We start from the raw sequence: 25199 nt of genomic DNA on the forward strand, positions 1-25199 counted from the left end.
ACATTATTTCCATGGTACCAGAAGAACTTGCAGATATAATGTCAGAGATACCGTGGGGCGTCTCTGAGAAATTATGCAGAACAGGTTACCAGAAAATTGTGAGAAACTCAAAAATCAATTTTCCATTTAAGAAGAGGGCAGGTTATAGAAACAACTGCCCAGTAAGCTTCTTAGCATGATTCTTAGCAAATTCTAGCATAGATTATTGGAAGATGGTTTAAGAGAATATAATATATTTTTTAAAATATTTATTTATTTATTTGGCTGTGTTGGGTCTTTGTTGCAGCAAGTGGGATCTTTCCTTGTAGTGTGTGGGCTTCTCTCTAGTCGTGGAGCGGGCTCTAGAGCGTGTGAGCCCTGTAGTTTGCAGCACGCAGGCTCTAGTTGAGGTGAGCGAGCTCAGTAGTTGTGGTGCACAGGCTTAGTTGCCCCGCGGCATGTGGGATCTTAGTTCCCCGAGCAGGGATCAAACCGTGTCCCTTGCATTGGAAGGCGGGTTCTCTACCACTGGACCACCAGGGAAGTCCCTAAGAGAATACAATGTTGATTTGTAATCATCAATGTGAATCAAAATGGTTCACAAAGAATATGTTATCATAAACCATTTTCTTTTCAGTTTGAAGGCAGGACCATCCACTTAATGGATGCACCACAAGGATTTATTGATTGATAACCTAATGTCTCTTGTTTTCAACACAATATTTAACAAGATTACATTGACGTATTTGTGAATAAGATGTGACAGTACTGCTGAATTAGGGTATATTTGCCAAATAGCCGAATCCAGAAAGTACTGATTAATTGCTCACCAAGCCTTGATGAAGGTTTTACTGGTAGTATGCTGAATTTCACTCTTTCCTGATAAGCAGTTTTTTGTTTTTTTTGTTTGTTTTTTTTTTTTTGCGGTACGCGGGCCTCTCACTGTTGTGGCCTCTCCCGTTGCGGAGCGCAGGCTCAGCGGCCATGGCTCACGGGCCCAGCCGCTCCACGGCATGTGGGATCTTCCCGGATCGGGGCACGAACCCGTGTCCCCTGCATCGGCAGGCGAAGTCTCAACCACTGCGCCACCAGGGAAGCCCTGATAAGCAGTTTTAATGAAAATATTAAATAAAGATATTGAAGTCATGATTACCAGATTTTTGGAAAATATCTTCATTTCTAATGGGTAGATGATTAAAACCAAGATTTAGAATGGTCTCAGTAGGCCAGAACCTTGGGCAAAAATCAACAAGGTAAAAGTCTGAAGGGGTACACCTTAAATCTTACGTTTTGGTTGCACATTAAAGAAATTCAGTGCGGAAAAGATCTGAAATTATCAGATCACCACAAACTTAATATGAGCTTGCAATTATTACTATGTTTAAAGAACAATTTTAAAAATTCCACTGGCATAAACTTTGGTTATATTAATAAACCACAGTGTCCAGGTGATTGGGAATTATAGCATTCCTGTTCTGTGTTGGTCACTGTACATTTGGAGTTCAATTTTGCATGTCATCGAGTTTTATCAGGAGTTTGACGAACTAGATTGTTTCTAAAAAATGCTAAATATGGTTGGTGGGTCTCTTAGAAACCAAGTAATACAAGGAGAGTTTGACAGAATTGGTAATTGGTATAATCAAGGGAGAGAAATAATTGTAGTTTTTACAAATCTAAAATGGCTCTTATCTAGAAGAGGAAGCTGACTAGTCTGGTATTGCTCTAGGATAGGAGTCGTAAAATATGGTCTAGGCTCACTGACTGTTTTTGTAAATAAAATTTTATTGGAACACAGCCACGCCCATTCATTAATGTATGGCTGCTTTTGCTTCAGCAGCAGAGTTGAGTAATTGTGACAGCGACCATATGGCCTGTAAAACCTAAAATATTTACTATCTGGCCTTCTTTAGAAAGTGCTTGCCAACTCTTGCTCTAGCAGATACCAGGACTTGTTGGTACAAGTTGTAGGAAAGCTGACGGTAGAACAGTCTACCAGATTTTTGTTTATAAATAGAGTTGTCAATCCTCGAATGGACTTTTGTGTAAGGTATTAGACCTTTTGTCCTCTGTTGGACCTTTTTCAAGGTGGGAAATTGGAGTAGATGATTTAGCATCTCAAAACTAACGGTGGAAAAAAAAAATCCAGTGCAGAATAATATTAAGTGATTATTGTTCCTGGGGTGGGGGGATATATATTCACACTTGGTTATATGCCACTCTGCTGTCCTTTGTGAATATTATTTTTTTCCATATTTAAAGAAATATTTATTTTCAAGTGTGAAATAGATCCATGTTCTAGAGGCATCTGAATAGTCGTACTGTACTTTGTGAATATTGTTAATTGTCTTATGTTTATAAATGATATTATGGTATGTAAGAGAATGTCCTTATTTTCAGGGGATGTACTCTGAAATATTTTGGGGGTAAATTGGCATTACATTTGCAACCTGTTTGCAGGTAGTTCAGGAGAAAATAAGTACATACACATCCATACATACAATAAAGTAAATTGGTTAAATTAATTTAAGATATTTATCATTTCATTAAAAACCATTTTGAGGTACTATTAAATAATTTGTAATTTTTCGCCACTTTCAGTTAATTTTCCTTCACTGTTTTATAAAATTGTAATAAAAATTATAGATTACAGAACAGAGTAGACTTGATATTGGCTATGAAGAATGGGGAAGGGTTAAGATAAGTAGAGAGGAATGGTGAGAGTGTTCCAGCTAAGGGGGAATCAAAAAGAAGGGCTTTTTTTTTTTTTTTTGCGGTACGCGGGCCTCCCACTGTTGTGGCCTCTCCCGTTGTGGAGCACTGGCTTCGGACATGCAGGCTCAGTGGCCATGGCTCACGGGCCCAGCCGCTCCGCGGCATGTGAGATCTTCCCAGACCGGGGCACGAACCCACGTCCCCTGCATCAGCAGGCGGACTCTCAACCACTGAGCCACCAGGGAAGCCCAAGAAGGGCTTCTTGAATTAAATAGAAGAGTGTGATTCAGAAAAAAAATTTCCTCCTTTGCTGAATGCTGATCACAATCATAGAATGCTTTGAAAAAAAAAAAAAAAGACAGAGAAAAGAAAGACTTGAAAAACAGAAGTAAAACCTTTTAAAGGAATTTTCAAATCTGTATAAAATCTTGCCATGTTCAAGGAATGGAATCTCATTTTATGTCTCATTTAAACACACAGGTTTCCCTATTTGGATCCACCTAATGAGAGACTTATTTTGGAAGCTCTTAAACAACTCTACCAGTGTGATGCTATTGACAGGTAAAAAACAAACAAAAAACGAAAACAAAACCAACCACAGTAGATATTAATCTCTTTTTAAAATAGGGTTCTTTTTTTTTTTTTTTTTTTTTTTGTGGTACGCGGACCTCTCACTGTTGTGGCCTCTCCCGTTGCAGAGCACAGGCTCTGACACGCAGGCTCAGTGGCCATGGCTCATGGGCCTAGCCGCTCCGCGGCATGTGGGATCTTCCTGGCCCGGGACACGAACCTGTATCCCCTGCATTGGCAGGCGGACTCTCAACCGCTGCGCTACCAGGGAAGCCCTGGGTTCTTTTTTTTAAATTACTTATTTTTTATTTATTTATGTTTGGCTGCATTGGGTCTTCGTTGCTTCGCACAGGCTTTCTCTAGTTGTGGCGAGGTGGGGCTATTGTGATGCATGGGCCCCTCATTGCGGTGGCTTCTTCTGTTGCAGAGCACGGGCTCTAGGCACGTGGGCTTCATTAGTTGTGGCACACGGGCTCAGTAGTTGTGGCTCGTAGGCTCTAGAGTGAAGGCTCAGTAGTTGTGGCACACAGGCTCAGCTGCTCCGCGGCACGTGGGATCCTCCCAGACCAGGGCTCGAACCTGTGTCCCCTGCACTGGCAGGCGGATTCCCAACCACTGTGCCACCAGGGAAGCCCTAAAATAGGGTTCTTAATACTTTCCTTTATCATTAGTAAGTGATTTGTTTGAATTGAATGGATTGTTTTCCCTGAAATTAAAAGTTGTCCTCAATCTTTCTTCACCACAGTTCTGAAATTGTACCATAAAACTGTTTTGTTTAGTATTGATATTATTTAACAAGTAATTTCTTTCTTTTTTTTTTTTTTTTTTTTTTTGTACTTTCTGACTGCTTTCATCCAATTCTCCCTCCCTTCTCACCCACTCTGGTAACTACAAATCTGATCTCTTTTTCTATAAGTTTGTATGTTTGTTTGCTTTTGAAGTATAATTGACCTACAACACTATGTTTTTCCCTAACAAGTAATTTCTGAGTACCACTTCAGTGCCAGGCATTATGCTGGGTACAGCAAAATGATGAGACCCAGAGTCCTTGTTCTCATGATTGTGTGATAGGAAAAGATGTGGTAATTATCACTGTCTCATTTCTTTAAGGACATTTTCCGTGCTTCTGTAGCATTGTGTGTCTTTTATTATACTACTTTATTCTGCCTCATTGTTTAGTTTTTTGGATATATAGGCCCTTGAGAGCAAGGAATTTATCATCTTTATATTTCTCTTATCAATGAACACAGTGTATCATATTTCTTATCTTGAATTGAATTTCTGGAGGTAATTTAAAGTAATCTAAATTATATCTGACTTATTCTGAATGATAAACATTTCCTTTGTACTCTCCCAAGGTAGAAAGACTTAAAAACTTTTTCTTTCCATTAAGGAGTGGCCATGTGACCAGATTGGGTTTGTCTATGGTAGAATTTCCTCTCCCTCCACATCTGACATGTGCAGTAATAAAGGCTGCTTCTCTGGACTGTGAAGACCTATTACTTCCAATAGCAGCAATGCTGTCTGTGGAAAATGTCTTCATTAGACCTGGTAAGAAGTTTATTGATGAGTTTTCTTTTCTAATTAATAGATTTTATTTTTTAGAGCAGTTTTAGCTTTCTAGAAAAAATGAGGGAAAGTACAAACACAGAGTTTTCCCTATTATTAACATCTTTCATTAGTGTGGTACCTTCATTACAATTAATGAGCCAATATTGATACATTATTATTAACTAAGGGATCACTGTTTGTATTGTGAATTCTGTGGGTTTTGACAAATCTGTAATGACACATACTCACCATCAGAATATTGTGCAGAATAGTTTCACTGCCCTAAACGTTTCCCATGTTCCACTTAGTCATTCCTACATCCCTTCCCCCAAACCCTTAGCAACCACTGATCTTTTTACTGTCTTCATAGTTGTGCCTTTTCCAGAATGCCATATAATTGGAATCATACAATATGTAGCCTTTTCAGATTGACTTCCTTAACTTAGCAATGTGCTTTTACGGTTCCTCTATGTCCTTTTTTTTTTTTTTTTTTTTTTTGGAGTATGGTTGCTTTACAACGTTGTGTTAGCATCCACTGCACAACAAAATGAATCAGCCATACACATACAGATATCCCCTCCATTTTGGACTTCCCTCCCATTTAGGTTACCACAGTGCATTAGGTAGAGTTCCCTGTGCTATATAGTATGTTCCCATCAGTTGTCTATTTTATACATAGTATTGAAAATGTATATGTGTCAATCCCAGTCTCACAATTCCTCCCACCCCACCCCTTTCCCCTTTGGTATCCATACATTTGTTCTCTACGTCTGTCTCTATTTCTGCTTTGCAAATAAGATCATCTATACCATTTTTCTAGATTCCACATATATGTGTTATTATATGATATTTGCTTTTCTCTTTCTGACTTACTTCACTCTGTATGACACTCTCTAGGTCCATCCACATCTCTACAAATGACCCAGTTTCATTCCCTTTTATGGCTGAGTAATATTCCATTGTATATATGTACCATCCTCCATGTCTTTCTGTGGCATGATAGCTCATTTCTTTTTATTGCTGAATAAAATTCCATTGTGTGCAATTTGTTTATCCATTCAGATATGGAAGAACATCTTGGTTGCTTTCAAGTCTTGGCAGTTATGGATAAAGCTGCTCTAAACATTTGTGTACATGTTTTTGTGTGAACATCGATTGTCAACTCATTGCCAAACTGTATGATAAGAATATGTTTAGATTTGTGAGAAACTGCCCAACTATCTTCCGAAGTGTCTGCACCATTTTGTATTCCCACCAGCAATGAGCCTGAGATTCCTGTTGCTCCACATCCTCAACAGCTTTCAGTGTTGGCAGTGTTTTGGGTTTTGGCTATTCTCATAGGTGTGTAGTGGTATTTCATTGTTGTTTTAATTTGCAGATCCCTGATAACATATGATGTTAACTGTCTTTTCATATGTTCATTTGCCATTTGTGTATCTCCTTTGGTGAGGTGTCTGTTCCAGCCTTTTTTAATCAGGTTATTTGTTTTCTTATTGTTGAGTTTTAAGAGTTCATTGTATGTTTTGGATAACAGTTCTTTATCAGAAATGTCTTTTGCAAATATTTTTTCCCAGTCTGTGACTTGTTTTCTCATTCTCTTGACATTGTCTTTCACAGAGCAAAAGTTTTTAATTTTAATGAAGTCCAGCTTATCAATTATTTCTTTGATGGGTCATGCCTTTGTGTTATATCTGAAAAGTCATCACCATACCCAAGTTCATCTAGATTTTCTCCTATGTCATCTTGTAGGAGTTGATGTCCTTTTGTTCCAGCCCCATTTATTCAAGACTCCTTTCTCCATTGTAATTCCTTTGCTCCTTTGTCAGAGTTAATTTGGTTGAATTTGTGTGGATCTATTTCTGGGCCTTGTATTCTGTTCCATTGATCTGTTTTCCTATTCTTCTGTCTGTACCACACTTTCTTGATTATTGAAGCTTTATAATAACTCTTGAACCTGGATAGAATCATTTATCCAGCTTTTCTCTTTCCCTTCAGTATTGTTTTGACTATTCTGGGTCTTTTCCCTTTCTATATAAACTTTAAACCCAGTTTGTTGATATCCACAAAATAACTTTCTGAGACTTTAATTGAGATTATATATTTTTTAATAAGATTTTTTAAATATTTATTTTATTTATTATTTATTTTTGGCTGCGTTGGGTCTTCGTTGCTATGCACGGGCTTTCTCTAGTTGTGGCGAGCAGGGGCTACTCCTTGTTGCGGTGCGTGGGCTTCTCATTGCGGTGGCTTCTCTTGTTGTGGAGCACGGGCTCTAGGCACGCGGGCTTCAGTAGTTTTGGCACGAGGGCTCAGTAGTTGTGGCTCACAGGCTCTAGAGCGCAGGCTCAGAGTTGTGGCACACAGGCTTAGTTGTTCTGCGGCATGTGGTGTCTTCCTGGACCAGGGCTCGAACCCGTGTCCCCTGCATTGGCAGGCAGATTCTTAACCACTGCACCACCAGGGAAGCCCCTAATTGAGATTATATTGACTCTATAGATCAAATGGGAAAGAAGTGACATCTTGACAGTATTGTCTTCCTATCCATGTACAAGGAATATCTGTTTATTTAGATCCCCAGTAATTCACTGAACATTTTTTTGATTACCATATAACTAGCCCTACGAAAGATGAAACTGAAGATAAACAATTTTTTTCATTTTGTTATTCTTTAACTTAGTTTTTTGAAATAGGGAGTATATAACGTTCCTGGCTGAAAGTTAACTTCCTTTCACTGGTAAAGGAAGATAGTATGGTGAACCTTTGCCCTGTTATAATACATTAGTAATATATTAACCTTTTTTTTTTTCTACAATCAAAAAAAAAAGGTAGGTCAGCCCTTGTACACTTAGAGAATTGTTTTGAAGTTTCCATGTCTTTAGCCTTCTGCTTCTTTCCTTTCTTAGTGTGTCAGTACAGGGTACAACTTGGTTCATCACACGTGAGCTTTGCTTTCTTCTAGTGCGTGGTGGGGAGGGTTGGGGGGGTGGTTCACAATTTTTTTTTTCCAAAGAGCTTCTGAGTAGATAGTATATCTTACCTGCAACCAATACTAACAATAGTGTGCTATCTCACTGGCCAAATCCCTTTATGATTGTGAGTGTTGGGTCCAGATTGGTTTATTATTGTGATGGTTATAATGGAAGATATGTTTCTCTATAAAAATACTCTGTAGTTTAATTAGTGTGCTACCTATCCCAAATAGATTGCAGTGTAGTTTTTAAGTGTCAGAATTTTGATTCTAGTAGTACCCTAATTGCAGGGGTTTTTTTTTTTTCTAGTATAATACTATATGCAGTAAATAAGGTTGGCTGGCTTTCATTAGGTAGTATCAAAGCTAAAAATACTATTTAAAAAAACTATTACAGAGTATTGAAATGGGGGTCAAGAGCTCAGGATTCTAACCTGACTCACTGCTACCTAATTATCTGACTGTTGGCCTAGTTTTTCTGGACTTCATTTGTAAAACCAGGGAGCTGGATTAAGGTGATCCAACTCCAACAGTCTTGTAATGCCAGAAAAAAGGAAATGTTTTTCCTTGTTGGAATATTGAAATAGATGAAACTAGTCTGGTGTTACATTTTTTTGTGTGTGTGGAGGTGGGGTATAACATTTTATTGTAATACAATTTCAAACTTACAGAAATGTTGAAAGAGTGGTAAAAGAATTTTTTTTTAACTTTCATCTAGTTTCAGCAGTTTTTAACGTTCTCCTGCATTTGCTTTATAATTCTCTCTGTGCATGTATACATATACGTATTTATTTATTTTTTATTTTTTATTTTTTGGCTGCGTTGCTGTGTGTGGGCTTTCTCTAGTTTTGGTGAGCGGGGGCTACTCTTTGTTGAGGTGCGTGGGCTTCTCATTGCTGTGGCTCCTCTTGTTGTGGAGCACGGGCTTTGGCGTGTGGGCTACAGTAGTTGCAGCATGCAGGCTCAGTAGTTGTGGCACATGCACCCTAGAGCACACGGGCTTCAGTAGTTGTGGCCTGTGGGCTCTAGAGTGCAGGCTCAGTAGTTGTGGCTCATGGGCCTAGCTGCTCCGAGGCATGTGGAATCTTCCTGGACCAGGGATTGAACCCACGTCCCCCTCACTGGCAGGCAGACTCTTAACCACTGCACCACCAGGGAAGTCCCTACATATATGTATTTATAAATATGCACTTTATTTCTTTTTCTGAATCATTTCAGAGTAAATTGGAAACATTGTGCTCCCTTACCACAAAACATTTACATGTACGTTTACCAAGAACATGGGCAATCTCTTACTTAACCATAGTACATTTATCAAAATTAGGAAAGCTAACTGATACAATGCTGTTATCTAGTCCAGAGTCCATATTCAAATTGTCCATTGTCCCTAGAGTATACAGAAGTAGTTTCAGAATTGCTAAGCTATACCACTGTGAAAGGCAGTCCTGTATAAGTAGAGTTCAGTATTTGCTTATAGTTGTGTTTTGTTTTTTTTTGAGGCAAAATCTACATGTAGTGAAGAGTATAAATCCTAAGTGTATAATTCAGTGAATTTTGTGAAATAAATTTACCAATGTACCCTACACGCCTATCAAGATATAGAACAGTTTTATCACTCCAGAAAATTCTCTCAGTGCCCGTTCTCAGATTCCATCCTACCTCCCCCCAGCAAGCCACTTTTCTGACTTTTTTCAGGTTAGTTTTGCTCCTTCTGAAACTTCACATAAATAGAATTATACAGTACGTGCTTTTTTGTGTTTGGCTTCTTTTGGTCAACATATTGTATGTGAGATTCATACATGTTCTTGTATGTATCAGTGCTTTGTTCTTTTTATTGTTGAGTAGTATCCTGTTGTATACTACAATTAGTTTATCCATTATCCTATTGATGGACATTTGAATTGTTTCTTGTTTGACGCCATTTATAAATACAGCTATTTTGAAAATTCTTGTGCAAGTCTTTTGTAGATATATATTTTTATTTTTCTGAGATAAATACCTGGGAGAAAAATAGCTGCATTATTGAGTTTAACTCTAAGAAATTGCCAAATCTTTTCCCACAGTGTCTCTACCATTTAAAAATCACATCAACAGTGTTTGAGAGTGCAACTTGCACTACATGTCCTCCTCAACATTTGGTGTTGCCAATCACTTTCATTTTATATATTCTGTTATATATTAGTGATACCTCTTTGTGGTTTTAATTTGCATTTTCCTGATGACTTATAATTTTGAGCACTTTTTTGTGTGATTATTGATCATTTATCTGTCTTTGTGAAGTATCTATTATAGTCCTTTGCCCATGTTTTAAATTTAAAAAATATATATATATTGAATCTGGTAGTTCTTTATTCTAGGTACAAGTTATTTGTTAGGTATGAGTTGTGCATATTTTCTTCCCAGCCTGTGGCTTTTCTGTTTGCTTTTTTCACAGTGTCTTTTGATGAGAGAGGTTTTGAATTTTGAATAAGTCTTACGATACCAATTTTTGTGTGTGTGTGGTTATTGCTTTCTGCATGGTAAGAAATGTTTTCCTGCCCCAAGATAGTAAAAATATGCTTCTCTCTTGTATCTCTATTGATACTTCGATCCAGAAGCTTTACAGTTTCTAGCCATTAAGTTTAGGACAGTAATCCATCTGAAATTAAGCTTTGTATATGGTGTGAGGTAGGGGTCTAGATTACTTTTTTCCTGTGAATATCCACTTGTTCCAGGACATTTGTTGAAAAGATTTACTTTCCTGCATTGAGTTGCTTTGGCACCTTTGTTAAAAATCTGTGAAAAGTAGGGGGACTTCCCTGGTGGTCCAGTGGTTAAGACTCCATATTTCCACTGCAGGGGGCACGGGTTCTATCCCTGGCCGGGGAACTAAGATCCCACATGCTGCGCAGTGTGGCACGGCCAAAAAAAGAAGTTAAAAAAAAAAAACCTTATTAAAAAAAAGTCTGCAGAAAGTATATGTGTAATAGTCTATTTCTGGACTTTATTTTATTCCATAGATCTATTTGTCTATCCTTATGTCAGTGCCAACTTTGTATTGATTACATAGCTTATGATAAATTTTGAAATCAGCTAGAAAAAGAAGCAGAATATTTATATTTTCAGTATTGTTTTGATTATTCTATATTCTTTATATTTCCATATAAATTTTAAAATCAGCATATTAGTTTCTTAAAAATAAGCCTGCTAAGAATTTAGATAGAGATTGTATTGAAAACTTTGCTGGCTTTTTGCCATTTCTTAACATATCCTTGTTCTATTGTTGTCATATATATTATATTTACATACATTATAAACCCCACAATACAGTATTGTAATTTTTCCCTTAAACCTTCATATGTCTTTGAAAGAAGTTAAGAGAAGAAGAGAAAAATTAAGTCTTTTCCATAGCTAGAAGTAAAAGTCCAGGTGTTAGTTTTTAAACTCTTATTTAGAACCCTCTATCTGTGGGTGGACTGCTGACTCAGTTTTTTAGCCTTTCAGGTTGTTCAGGTCTTAAGTTTTGATTATGTGGGTTTTTTTTTTTGTTTTTTTTTTATTAAGTCCTTGAGGTGGTTTTTGGTATCTTGAAGGCCTTTATTTGGGATCTACACTTTAGCAATTCCAGGAAAAGGGAGACTTTCCTTTGCTAGCCTAATACTTGGTCTTAGATATCTATGGACATAGGTCATTATAATTCTTTAGAATGTTGAGATAATAGCCAATAGGAATACGTCTTGTATTCTGTGCTTCGATTTGATGGGAAATTTTTGAGTAAGTCTTGCCCTTTTGAAGCACGTGATATCAGTGATGTTAATGGATATGAAGCATGAATTACCCTGAAAGCCCTCAGGTAACACATAGATTTATCAGTGTTTCTAAATTCCATGCAATGAAAACATAACTGTAAAGCAATGGCCTTATCTATTGTCTTGTCAGATTTAAGATTAAGTTTATTTTCCTTAGATACTGACCTAGGCCCTCTTTTTAAAAAGTAGGTAATACATGTGTTGCTATTGTCAAATATATTACATTTCTATGTTATAGGCCCAACAATACAATTTTGTAGGTAATGTTTCATGCAATTTCTTTTAAATACATAAGGGAATAGAAGAAATAATCAATAATAATATAATCATACTCTTTTAAAAAATTTACCTACATTTTAACTTTTACCAGTGCTCTTTTTTAGTGTCATTCAGATTACCATCTTGTGTCACTTCCTTCAGCCTGAATAACTTCTTTTATTATTAATTGTAAGGCAGGTATGCTAGCAATGAATTCTTTCAGGTTTTGTTTTCCAGGAATGCCTTTATTTTGCCTTCATTTTGAAAGATAGTTTTGCTGGATATAGGATTCTTAGTTAATGGTGGTTTTCTTTCAGCATTATATTATCCCACAGTCCTTTGGCCTCCATCATTTCTATTGAAATTCGACTTTTAATTTTATTGAAGTTCTTTTGTTCACAACAAGTAAATTTTCTCTTGCTCCCTTCAGTATTTTGGCTATTATATGTCTGTGGATCACTTTGCTTTTATCCTACTTGGAGTTCATTAAGCTTCTTGAATGTGTAGATAAATGTTTTCCATCAAATTTTGGAATTTCTCAGCCATTATTTTCTCAAAAAATTTTCTGCCCCTTTCTCTGTCCTCTTCTTCTGGCACTCCCATTATGCATATGTTGGTGTGCTTAATGATGTCCCGTATTTCTCTGAGACTCTTTGGATTGCCTGATCTCTCTTGATCTATATTTTGCTGATGCTTTCTCCTGTGAGTCCAAATCTACTGTCGAGCTCCACTTAGTGAAGTTTTCGTTTTGTTTATTGTACATTTCCATTTCAGCAGTCAGCCACTGATTGGTTGGAGGTTGTTCCTAACCCCCTTAAGCCACTGGTGTTTGCACCCTTTACTGTTGGATTTATGTTGTGTGGCTTGAAGACTATTTTCACAGTTCAGGGAGTTTATGAGTTTGTCCTGTGTTCAGCCAAAGACAGAGGTTCAGATGTTCCCTCTCCTTTTGCTTCTTGGGCATCTGCACAGTCTTCCAGAGCATCAGGACAAACTATGATTTTTGCAGTTTTCTCTGATATTTCTGTTAAATGTTTGGCTGGTTTCATTTATTACAAACCCATAGGTAACATCATACTCAGTGGTGAAAAGCTAAAACCTTTTCTCTAAAGCAGGAACAAAACAAGGATGTGCACTCTAGCCACATCTGTTCAACATAGTATTGGAAGTCTGAGCCACAGCAGTCAGACAAGAAAAAGAAATAAAAGGCATCCAAATTGGAAGGGAAGAAGTAAAACTGTCACTGTTTGCAGATGACATGATACTGTACATAGAAAACCCTAAAGTCTGCATCAAAAAATTATTAGAATTAATAGATGAATTCAGTAAAGTTGCAGGATACAAAATTAGTATTCAGAAATCTGTTGATTTTCTATACACTAATAGTGAACTATCAGAAATAGAAAGCAAGAAACTAATTTATTTTAAATTACATCAAAAAGAATAAAATACCTAGGAATAAACTTAACCAAAGAAGTGAAAGACCTATACTGTGAAGATTATAAATCATTGATGAAGGAAATTGAAGATGGTACAAAGAAATGGAATGGTATCTCATGTTCCTGGGTTGGAAGACTTAATATTGTTAAAATGTCCACACAACTCAAAGCAATCTGTGGATTTAATGCAATCCCTTTCAAAATACCCGTGACATTTTTCACAGAACTAGGACAAATAATCCTAAAATTCGTATGGAACCACAAAAGACCCTGAATTGCCAAAGCAATCTTGAGAAAAAAGAATAAAGCTGGAGGTGTCATACTCCTTGACTTCAGACTGTACTACAAAGCTACAGTAATCAAAGCAGCATGATACTGGCTCAGAAACAGACATATAGATCAACAGAACAGAATAGAGAGCCCAAAAATAAACCCATGCACTTATGGTCCATTAGTCTATGACAAAGGAGTCAAGAATATATACAATGGAGAAAAGACAGTCTCTTCAATAAATGGTGTTGGGAAAACTAGACAGCTATATACATGTAGAATGTATGAAAAAGAATGTATAAAAGAATGAAATTAGAACGTTTTCTCACTCCATGTATAAAAATAAACCCCAAATGGATTAAAGACCTGAAGCCGTAAAACTCATAGAATAGAACATAGGCAGAACATTCTTTGACATAAATCATAGCAATATTTTTTTGGATCTGTCTTCTAAGGCAAAAGAAACAAAAGCAAAAATAAACAAGTGGAACCTAATTCAACTTAAAAGCTTTTACGCAGCAAAGGAAATGATTGACAAAACAAAAAGACAACCTACTGAATGGGAGAAAATATTTGCAAGTGATATGACTGAGAAGGGGTTAATATCCAAAATATATAAATAGTGCTTGCAACTAAATATCAAAAAAACAAACAGCCTGATTGAAAAATGGGCGGGGAATTCCTTGATTGTCCAATGGTTAAGACTCCGTGCTTTTGCTGTCGAGGGCTTGGGTTCAGTCCCTGGTTGGGGAACTACAATATCCCACAAGCCCTGCAGCAAAAAAGGGGGTGCAGAAGACCTGAATAGACATTATTCCAAAGAAGATATACAGATGGCCCAACAGGTACATGAAAAAATGCTCAACATTGCTAATTATCAGAGAAATACAAATCAGAACCACAATGAGATATCACCTTGACACCTGTCAGAATGACTATCATCAAAAAGTCTACACATAATAAATGTGGCGAGGATGTGGAGGAAAGGGAACCCTAGTATACTGTTGGTGGGAATGTAAATTGGTGCATGCAGTGTGGAAAACAGAATGGAGTTTCCTCAAAAAAACTAAAAATAGAACTACCTTATCATCCAGCAATTCCACTTCTGGGTATACATTTGAAGCAAATGAAAACACTAATTTGAAAAGGTAACATGTATCCCAGTTATAGCATTGTAGCAGCATTATTTACAATAGCCAAGATATGGAAGCAACCTAAGTGTTCATCAACAGATGAATGGTTAAAGAAGATATGGTGTATATATATATATACATATATATATACACACACACACACACACACACAATGGGATATATCTTAGCTGTAAAAAAGAATGAAATTCTGCCATTTGCAACAATGTGGATGAAATAAGTCAGACAGAGAAAGACAAATACTCTGTTATCACTTATATGTAGAACCTAAAAAATAAATGAATTTACATAACAAAACAGAAACAGACTCACAGATATAGAAAACAAACTAGTGGTTACCAGTGGGAAGAGAGAAGGGGGGATGGATAATATCGTGGTGTGGGATTAACAGATGCAAACTACTATGTATAAAATAAATGAGCAACAAGGATATATTTTACAGCACAGGGAAATATAGCCATTATTTTGTAATAACTTATTTTTTTAAATAAATTTATTTATTTATTTTTGGCTGTGTTGGGTCTTCGCTGCCGCACGCAGGCCCTCCCCAGCTGCAGCAAGTGGGGGCTACTCTTCGTTCAGTGCACGGGCCTCTCACCGCAGCGGCCTCTCCTGTTGCAGAGCACGGCCTCCGGGCACACATGCTTCAGTAGTTGTGGCTTGCAGGCTCCAGAGCGCAGGCTCAGCAGCTGTGGCACACGGGCCCAGTTGCTACGTGGCATGTGGGATCCTCCAGGACCAGGGCTCGAACCTGCGTCCCCTGCACTGTCAGGTGGATTCCCAACCACTGAGCCACCAGGGAAGTCCCTGTAATAACTTTAGATGGAGTATAATCTATAAAAATACTGAATCACTCTGTTGTACACCTGCAACTATTATAATATTGTAAGTCAACCATGCTTCAATAAAAATAGTTTGGCTGCTCTACTTCAATTCTTGCTGGTCTGCCTCTATTGATATTACGCCAAGCTGTCATTCTCCATGGATTGGTAGCTGATTGATCTGTTTTTGACAGTGCCCTGGGGCATAAATTGCTCCATAGTCTGATCCAAATAAAGTTAGGCACCTTGGCAAGAGCATTCCTTGGTATCATCCAGGTCTGATTCCTTGAGGCAACAATTGCTACCTGTTTCTTATTCATACTTAAAGAGACACTCTTGCTATATGTACATATATGACCTAGGCTTAATTTTTTTTTTTAATTTATTTTTGGCTGCTTTGGTTCTTTGTTCCTGTGCACAGCTTTCTTTAGTTGCGGCGAGTGGGGTCTACTCTTTGTTGCGGTGTGCAGGCTTCTCATTGCGGTGGCTTCTCTTGTTGCAGAGCACAGGCTCTAGGCGTGCGGACTTCAGTAGTTGTGGCACGCGGGCTCTAGAGCACAGGCTCAGTAGTTGTGGCGCATGGGCTTAGTTGCTCCGCGGCATGTGGGATCTTCCCAGACCAGGGCTTGAACCCGTGTCCCCTGCATTGGCAGGCAGATTCTTAACCACTGCGCCACCAGGGAAGCCCCTAGGCTTAATTTTTAAACCTGGATTGATGAAGCAGGCTTCAGCTGTTACAAAATGCAGCTTCACTTTTTGAGCATGTGACTTGCTGAGATCTTGCTACACCCTAAAATATGTATTCATTGTCCAACTGCTTTTAAGTGCATTTATAGTCTTTATAGGTTAAGCATTTCTTTCTGGCTTGCGTCTTAGTCATTGTAGATCACCTAATTTAGTTTATTATATACTTATTGGTAAAACTGGCTAGTATTTTCAGATCTAACATTGAATAAAGATTTTAAACATCAAAATGATGATTTTGCTCTAGTAAACTGTGTACACAGCGTCTGCTAGTATAGATATTGCTTTAGAAGTCAGACAGTGGAGTGAGGGCTCTTAAATGTTTTTAAGGTGGTAAACAGCATCACCTTAAAATGGAACAAATTTAAAATAACATTGTGTTGGTTTTTAAGTTTTTAATTATTTTAACTGTGACATTTTTAGAAATAAATCATACTTTATGTGTATGTGTCACTTACAGCCTTACTCCCCTGCTTCAGCTCTGAGGATTGTTGTTATTAAAACCCTTTCTGTGTAATAGTTTTATTTTCTGATTGGTTGTTATATAGAAAAGTATTAACTTATCTTCCCAAAGAGAGAAGTTCAGCTGATAGAGCCTTGTGTTGCTGCTTCAGCTTCTTATTTAGTTTTTGCCTCAGTAGCATTATTTGCATGAGTTAAAACTGATAATAGAATTTCAATCTGGGGAAAGATAATAAACTAAAGAAAATGACAAGTCTGCTGGGAAAGTAATTAAAGATGGATAGTCAAACTACTGTTTAGTCAGAGTATAAACTTGCTGAGATTGTAGGAACTGTGTGTGATATGGTTTTTTACTTTCCTATAGAAATCCTGAATTTACTATGGGACTTCTGCCAGTTTTAATTTTAATTAATTAGGTTATTTTTAAGAGAAGAGATAGGGAAAAGGAACAAAAATATGTTCTGTATTTTCTCTTGACTTTGAGAGTAACAGGGGGAGAGAGAGAGACAGAGAGAAGGTAGTAGCAATATGGGAAGGACAGCCAGAAAAGCAGTGTGCTCTCTACATTTTTTAAAGTGTGAGCAGGTAGCCACTCTTTAAACAACAGAGATCCAACACTAACCATGCAGTTAATCTTTACAAAATATAAACTGAGTTTAGAATTGTAATCCACTAAAATTTATTGTAGTTATTATGACATTTTATTAAGAGATGGTAAGCCATTTGTGTAAATTGTTGTAGTAGGTATTACAGCTAAATTGAACATTTCTAGGGTCAGCTGGAGGCAGAGAAGAGAAGAACTGAACCATAATAGGAAGCTTCTCTGAGGCTTCATAGCCCAGAGGTCGGAGGAGGCTGGGACTTTACATTTGTATGGCAGGGATACCACAGTTCAAGGATGCAGCAGCCCCTGGCTGATAGGTAGGCTTGTCTCTTAGTGTTGGAGCCAAGACAAAGTTGATGCTTGAGTCTAGTGCATAGTACCTTCTGGGCAGTGGTGTTTGGGTGCATGAAATTAGATGTTTTGGCTTAAAAATCAATATCCATGACTGGTTCAAGAGATAGTCATTATATCTTCACCTTGGCAGGGCCATTTGTATTTGCTCTCCTTTTGTCTCTAGCTGCTTCCTTCAGTTGTTACCCAGGTCACATAGGTGGAAGCCACTTAAAGCCTGGGATAGAAGACTTTATATCTTCATGAGTGTTTCATTTAATCAGATTGCTTTCTTCCTAATACCAGGAACTGATGCTTTGCACATTCACGTTGTAGTCTGTCTAAGTGCTGCTGCCTGGAATTGGGCAGCATGGTGCCTCTGCCAAATCTAGCTGCGATGGGCATACTGAACGAGTAGGGTGGGGGTTTGATGCCCTACAATGAGGGAAGAAGCCCTAGCACCTTTTGACAAAAAAGGGGGGGGTTAAGTTTAGAAACAGGCAAAACACTTCTTTGGGGTTAGAAGTCAGGATATGGGTTATCCTTGTGGACGGGAATGGGTAGTTATTGGAAGGAGAGCAAAAAAAGGGCTCTGGGATGCTGGTAATATTCTGCTTGTTGATCTGGGTGTTGGGTACATTGGTATGTTATATTTGTGACCACTCATTGACCTGTACACTTTTGACCTGTGTAGTTTTCTGTATGCATGATATACTTCAATATAAAGTTAAAAAAGAAAAGTTTGTCGTAGTTCATTTCTGCATATATGATGGTCCTAATTGTCCATAATTAGGAATTGGATAAATAGGGTCTGGTTAAATTGTGTTGTGTTCCTTATACCTCTGAGAAATACAATGTAGGTATGTTTGAGAATGAATAATTCTATATGTACTTACATTAAGCTGTTACTAATAAAGGAAATTTCAGAAGGTATATCCCACTTATGTAAAAATAAACGATTATACACAATGCTTGTATATATATAGAAAATATCTTGAAGGACACACACTAAATAATTAACAGTGGTTAGCCTTGAGGATTGGTTTATGGGTAATGTAACAGTGGGGAACATTGAACTTTTACGTAAGTATTTTTTACTGTGAGCATGGGTTACTCTTATGGTAAAACCAATACTAAATTCTAAATACTTTTTGGGAGGAATAATGTTGCTATTCTGGTAAAATCTCCAAAGTGTGATTAAAGAAGAAAAGGAATTGTGGGAGTAGAGACCCCCCCAGAAGAGTTAATGTACTTCTCCCTTATTGCACCTCAGAGGGCGAGGCAGATTTTAATGAGCTTGAATAAACAAAGTGAATATAGGCACTTGATGTAAAGTAGAACTAAACTGCCTTTCCAATTGTCGTTTTAGTTGATCCAGAGTACCAGAAGGAAGCAGAACAGAGACATCGAGAATTGGCAGCTAAAGCTGGAGGATTTAATGACTTTGCGACTTTAGCTGTCATCTTTGAACAGTGCAAATCAAGGTATGTGAGATAGTTCTTCGTACTGGAAAGTGTTAGTTTGAAATATATCTTCAATATAGTATATTATTTTAGACAGTAAGGTTCAGTGGGAATGATACTGACCTCAAGGTATTTTTGTGAACATTAGTGGGATTTCTCTGTCAGGTGACTATGACTTAGTAGTCATTTATTGCATAACATTAGTTCTCTTCTTTCTTCTCCCCTTAAACCTTTCCTGAAAACTGACCTTATAGAATTTTGGCTCTGTATAAGTAGCTTAGTTGAGAAAATGATTGGATATTTGTTAAAGCGTATATGAATAAAAAGGAACCCATTTCCAAATCATGTTTTAATTCACTTAGAGGCACCTGCATTAACTTGTTAAAGCATATATGAATAAAAAGAAACCCATTTTACGAATCATGTTTTAATTCACTTACAGGCACCTGCATTAATTTGTTTTTTCAAATTCCTTAAAGTGCTTTTTTATTAATTGGACAGGTCTCATAAAAGAGCTGACAGTTGCTATGGGTTTCTAGTTGTGTAATAGAAATGAGAACGTTAGACTGTCTTTCACTCATAGAAGATATTTTTGAGACACCAATATTTTTGTTTTGCAGTGGAGCTCCAGCTTCGTGGTGCCAGAAACATTGGATTCATTGGAGGTGCTTATTTTCTGCATTTCGTGTTGAAGCTCAACTTAGAGAACTGATCAGGAAGCTTAAACAGGTGATTGCTATAATGTTTTTTTCCTTGAGTAGCATTTTGGCAAGGCCTTCTGAGTACTCTACCCCAAACCATATATATTGTAAGGTGTTGAAGAATGGTTTGTAGGAACAGGCACCGTTCCTGACCCTGTGCGAGCACACAGCTCTATTATCCCTTATCCTTTTGGGAGGCTCTTTTCCTGGCCTTGGGTAATTTCCTCACATTCATATGCTTACCATTATTCAGTTGAACTCTTGAGGCCCTTCTGCATATCTCTGGAGTTCTCTATGCAGATCTCTTCTCTCCTGAACTCTGGCCTGGGAACTCTAGCCATCCTGGTCTTCCTGGATTCTCAGCTCAGTCTCTTTAACTCTGGGAGTTCTCCACGTTCCACTTGGGTTTTTCCTTTCCTGCACCTTCGTCCAGAATCTTTCTCAAGGTTGACTGTAAGCTGGGGCAGTTGTTGGACTTACTTCATTTATTTTCCCTACTTCATTTATTTCTCAGAGGTCACTGTCCTTTATTGCTTGATATATAGTGTTTTGGAGATGATTATTTCATATGCTTTGTCCATTTTTTGGTTGGTTCAAGCAGAAGGGTAAATCTGGTCCCTCTTACTCCATATTGGCCAGAAACAGAAGTCTTTAGAAATGTGGATTTTTCAAACTAAAAGATTATTTCAAATTGTTCTGTGAGATTTACCACTGTACATGTATTCTTTCTATAGCAAAGTGACTTCCCAAGAGAGACCTTTGAAGGCCCTAAACATGAAGTACTGCGAAGATGTCTTTGTGCAGGTTATTTCAAAAATGTAGCTCGCAGGTAAGCAGTAAGAGCTTGAGAGATGGATAGAGAAATACAACCGTATTTGATGATAATATTAAATATTTAATATTAAAGACAGTTTGATTTAAACTCTGTTTAAATCAAATTATGATGACATCAATTACAGTGACCCTTTTCATAATTGTCACTTGTGCAAGGGGAGCTGCAGTGGCTGAGAGCAAGATATTGAAGCTCTTGTGGGGCAGGAGGGGAGTCTGTAGGACAGCTGTCCAGCATGGGGTATTAGTGCCTAAGTTAAGTGACACTGGTTTGCTTGCAGAGGGGTGGCTCTTTGTGGAGTGTGAAAGCCAAATAGGTTGAGGATGGCATCCCTGAGGAAGGGTAGTTTGGTGTGGAATGTCAGGTCTTGAGCAGGATTGGGGAAGGTACTTACATGGGAGTTATTTGGTATTGAGTGTCAGAGTCTGAGTGTAGGGAGGGAGGCCATCTTTGTAGGGAAAGGGGTAAGAGTGGTGGTGATGGGAGATTCGTTATATACAGGGGAATTGATCACATAATTGAATATATTAAGGCAAATGGTGAAGGGAGTTAGAAATGCTGAAAGGGAGAAAACAAGAATGAGCCCTGTGGAGTTGATTGGAATTTCAGGTATTATGGGTTTTTTAATTAGTTAATTAATTTATTTATTTATGGCTGCATTGGGTCTTCGTTGCTGCACATGGACTTTTTCTAGTTGTGGCAAGTGGGAGCTACTCTTCGTCATGGTGTGCAGGCTTCTCATGCGGTGGCTTCTCTTGTTGTGGAGTGCAGGCTGTGGGCGCGTGGGCTTCAGTAGTTGTGGCACACGGGCTCAGTAGTTGTGGCTCATGGGCTCTACAGCACAGGTTCGGTAGTTGTGGCGCACGGGCTTAGTTGCTCCGCAGCATGTGAGATCTTCCCGGACCAGGGCTCGAACCCATGTCCCCTGCACTGGCAGGCAGCTTCTTAACCACTGCACCACCAGGAAAGTCTGGTATACAGTTTTTACTATAGTTAGATGGATGGATAGATAGATATGGTAATAAAAATAGATGGTACTGTGTGTGTGTGTGTGTAATATGTATTTGTATGTATGTAAATATGTAACCTAACTATGAGATGGACTGGAAGCAATGACACTATAATAGCAATGAATATACTTTGTGCCCAGATCTTGACTTGGAACAACCATCTGCCACATAAAAGACCCAGGGCTCTTTGGAGAAATAGGGCTGGGAAAGTACATGATGAGCCCGAAATATCTTATTTTGCCAGCAAGCAAAGTAGTGATCAGTGAAGGTTGAGGCCATGTCAGAAGTACAAAGGAGCCAGCTTGAATAGGTCCCAGCTGATCAAAGATGGGATATTTTGAGCACTGAAATAAATAATGATAGTAATGGATTATATAACCCATTGAATAAAATGTGAAATCATGGGTCTATAATCATATAAATTAATAAATGAGTAAATTAAAAGTTTAATGACAAATAGAATTATTTACATAGTTGAGCACCTCTCCACAAAACTCTTGTTAATTACAAAGGGAAAAAGTAACTTCTCACTGAAGAAGCCTGGCAGATGTTACCTAGATCAAGCAACAAATCAAAATCATGTTCCTCCTGATAGGATATAATGAAAACACAGCAACACTTCTGTGATATTCCTGCCAAAGATCTGTAACCTGAATCTAATCATCCTAAAACAGACAAAATCAAATTGAGGCACATACTACAAAATAACTAGCTGATAATTTAAAGGTGTCAAGATCATGAAGGTCAAAGGAAGACTGGGGAGTATTCCAGAATGAAGGAGACTAAGGGGCCATAAAATGTAAAGGCAGTAAATGATTCTGAACTGGATCCTTTTACTATAAAGGATATTATTAGGACATTTGATAAACTTCATTGGGTTCTGAGGATTAGATGCTAGTAATGTGTCAGTGTTAATTCCCTGGTTTTGATGGTTGTATTATGGTTATATAGGAGAATATTCTTGATTATAGGAAATGCACACTCAGGTATTTGGGGATGATGGGTCATAAGTTTGGCTACTAACTTTCAAATGGTTGAAGAAAAAAAGATTTTTGTACTGTCCAAGTATGTACTGTGTAGATATATATACAAATAATTATAATGCAGTCTGATCTGGGTTATAATAGGAATATATGTGAAGTTCTGCAGGAAATCAGTTGTGATGATTGAGCTCTAAGGCATAATTTTGACAAGTTTTTGGAATAACATATATATAGGGAAGTATAGAAGAGGATAAGAATTTAAAGTTAACACGAATTAGAAAAAATGCAGATGAAATGTTCTAATTATCATATATTTTTTTGAATTTTTGAATTTTATTTATTTTTTTATACAGCAGGTTCTTATGAGTTATCCATTTTATACATATTAGTGTATACATGTCAATCCCAGTCTCCCAGTTCATCCCACCACCACCACTGCCCACTCCACCGCCGCTATCCCCCCTTGGTGTCCATACATTTGTTCTCTACATCTCTGTCTCAATTTCTGCCCTGTAAACCAGTTCATCTATACCATTTTTCTAGGTTTCACGTATGTACATTAATATATGATATTTGGTTTTCTTTTTATGACTTACTTCACTCTGTATGACAGTCTCTAGATTCATCCACGTCTCTACAAATGACCCAGTTTCGTTCCTTTTTATGGCTGAGTAATACTCCATTGTATATATGTACCACATCTTCTTTATCCATTCATCTGTCGATGGGCATTTAGGTTGCTTCCATGACCTGGCTATTGTAAGTAGTGCTGCAATGAACACTGAGGTGCATGTGTCTTTTTGAATTATGGTTTTCTCTGGGTATATGCCCAGTAGTGGGATTGCTGGGTTATACGCTAATTCTATTTTTAGTTTTTTAAGGAACCTCCATACTGTTCTCCATAGTGGCTGTATCAATTTACATTCCCACCAACAGTGCAAGAGGGTTCCCTTTTCTTCACACCCTCTCCAGCCTTTGTTGTTTGTAGATTTTCTCATGATGCCCATTCTGACTGGTGTGAGGTGATACCTCATTGTAGTTTTGATTTGCATTTCTCTAATAATTAGTGATGTTGAGCAGCTTTTCATGTGCTTCTTGGCCATCTGTATGTCTTCTTTGGAGAAATGTCTATTTAGGTCTTCTGCCCATTTTTGGATTGGATTGTTTGTTTTTTTTAATATTGAGCTGCATGAGCTGTTTATATATTTTGGAAATGAATCCTTTGTCCATTGATTCGTTTGCAAATATTTCCTCCCATTCTGAGGGTTGTCTTTTCGTCCTGTTTGTAGTTTCCTTTGCTTTGCAAAGCTTTTAAGTTTCATTAGGTCCCGTTTGTTTATTTTTGTTTTTATTTCCATTACTCTAGGAGGTGGATCAAAAAAGATCTTGCTGTGATTTACGTCAAAGAGTGTTCTTCCTATATTTTCCTCTAAGAGTTTTATAGTCTCCGGTCTTACATTTAGGTCTTTAATCCACTTTGAGTTTATTTTTGTGTATGGTGTTAGGGAGTGTTCTAATTTCATTCTTTTACATGTAGCTGTCCAGTTTTCCCAGCACCACTTATTGAAGAGGCTGTCTTTTCTCCATTGTATATCCTTGCCTCCTTTGTCCTAGATTAGTTGACCATAGGTGCATGGGTTTATCTCTGGGCTTTCTATCTTGTTCCATTGATCTATGTTTCTGTTTTCGTGCCAGTACCATATTGTCTTGATTACTGTAGCTTGGTAGTATAGTCTGAAGTCAGGGAGTCTGATTCCTCTAGCTCTGTTTTTTTCCCTCAAGACTGCTTTGGCTGTTCGGGGTCTTTTGTGTCTCCATACAATTTTAAGGTTTTTTGTTTTAGTTCTGAAAACAATGCCATTGGTAATTTGATAGGGATTGCATTGAATCTGTAGATTGCTCTGGGTAGTATAGTCATTTTCACAATATTGATTCTTCCAATCCAAGAACATGGGATATCTCTCCATTTGTTTGTATCATATTTAATTTCTTTCATCAGTGTCTTATAGTTTTCTGCATACAGGTCTTTTGTCTCCCTAGGTAGGTTTATTCCTAAGTATTTTATTCTTTGTGTTGCAGTGGTAAATGGTAGTGTTTCCTTAATTTCTCTTTCAGATTTTTCACCATTAGTGTATAGGAATGCAAGAGATTTCTGTGCATTAATTTTGTATCCTGCAACTTTACCAAATTCATTGATTAGCTCTAGTAGTTTTCTAGTAGTTTTCTTAGGATTCTCTATGTATAGTATCATGTCATCTGCAAACAGTGACAGTTTTACTTCTTCTTTTCCAATTTGTATTCCTTTTATTTCTTTTTCTTCTCTGATTGCCATGGCTAGGACTTCCAAAACTATGTTGAATAATAGTGGTGAGAGTGGACATCCTTGTCTTGTTCCTGATCTTAGAGGAAATGCTTCAGTTTTTCACCACTGAGAATGATGTTTGCTGTGGGTTTGTTGTATATGGCCTTTATTATGTTGAGGTAGGCTCCCTCTGTGCCCACTTTCTGGAGAGTTTTTATCATAAATGGGTGTTGAATTTTGTCAAAAGCTTTTTCTGCATCT

General features: G+C 37.6%; 1 protein-coding gene across 2 annotated transcripts in view; it reads left to right on the forward strand.

Moving 5' to 3' along the window:
* The window catches only part of DHX40 (DEAH-box helicase 40), a 53043-nt gene that overhangs the window by 20261 nt on the left and 7583 nt on the right, over window positions 1–25199 (forward strand). For both annotated transcript variants that reach the window (XM_079906123.1, XM_079906122.1), the window contains exons 11-15: window positions 3172–3252; window positions 4655–4812; window positions 19017–19131; window positions 19731–19839; window positions 20546–20640. In XM_079906123.1, coding sequence (XP_079762249.1) covers window positions 3172–3252; window positions 4655–4812; window positions 19017–19131; window positions 19731–19839; window positions 20546–20640 — 558 coding nt within the window. The remainder of the gene's footprint in view (window positions 1–3171; window positions 3253–4654; window positions 4813–19016; window positions 19132–19730; window positions 19840–20545; window positions 20641–25199) is intronic.

This window comes from Stenella coeruleoalba, assembly GCF_951394435.1.
Source record: "Stenella coeruleoalba genome assembly, chromosome: 19".
In the NCBI taxonomy this organism is placed as follows: Eukaryota; Metazoa; Chordata; class Mammalia; order Artiodactyla; family Delphinidae; genus Stenella; species Stenella coeruleoalba.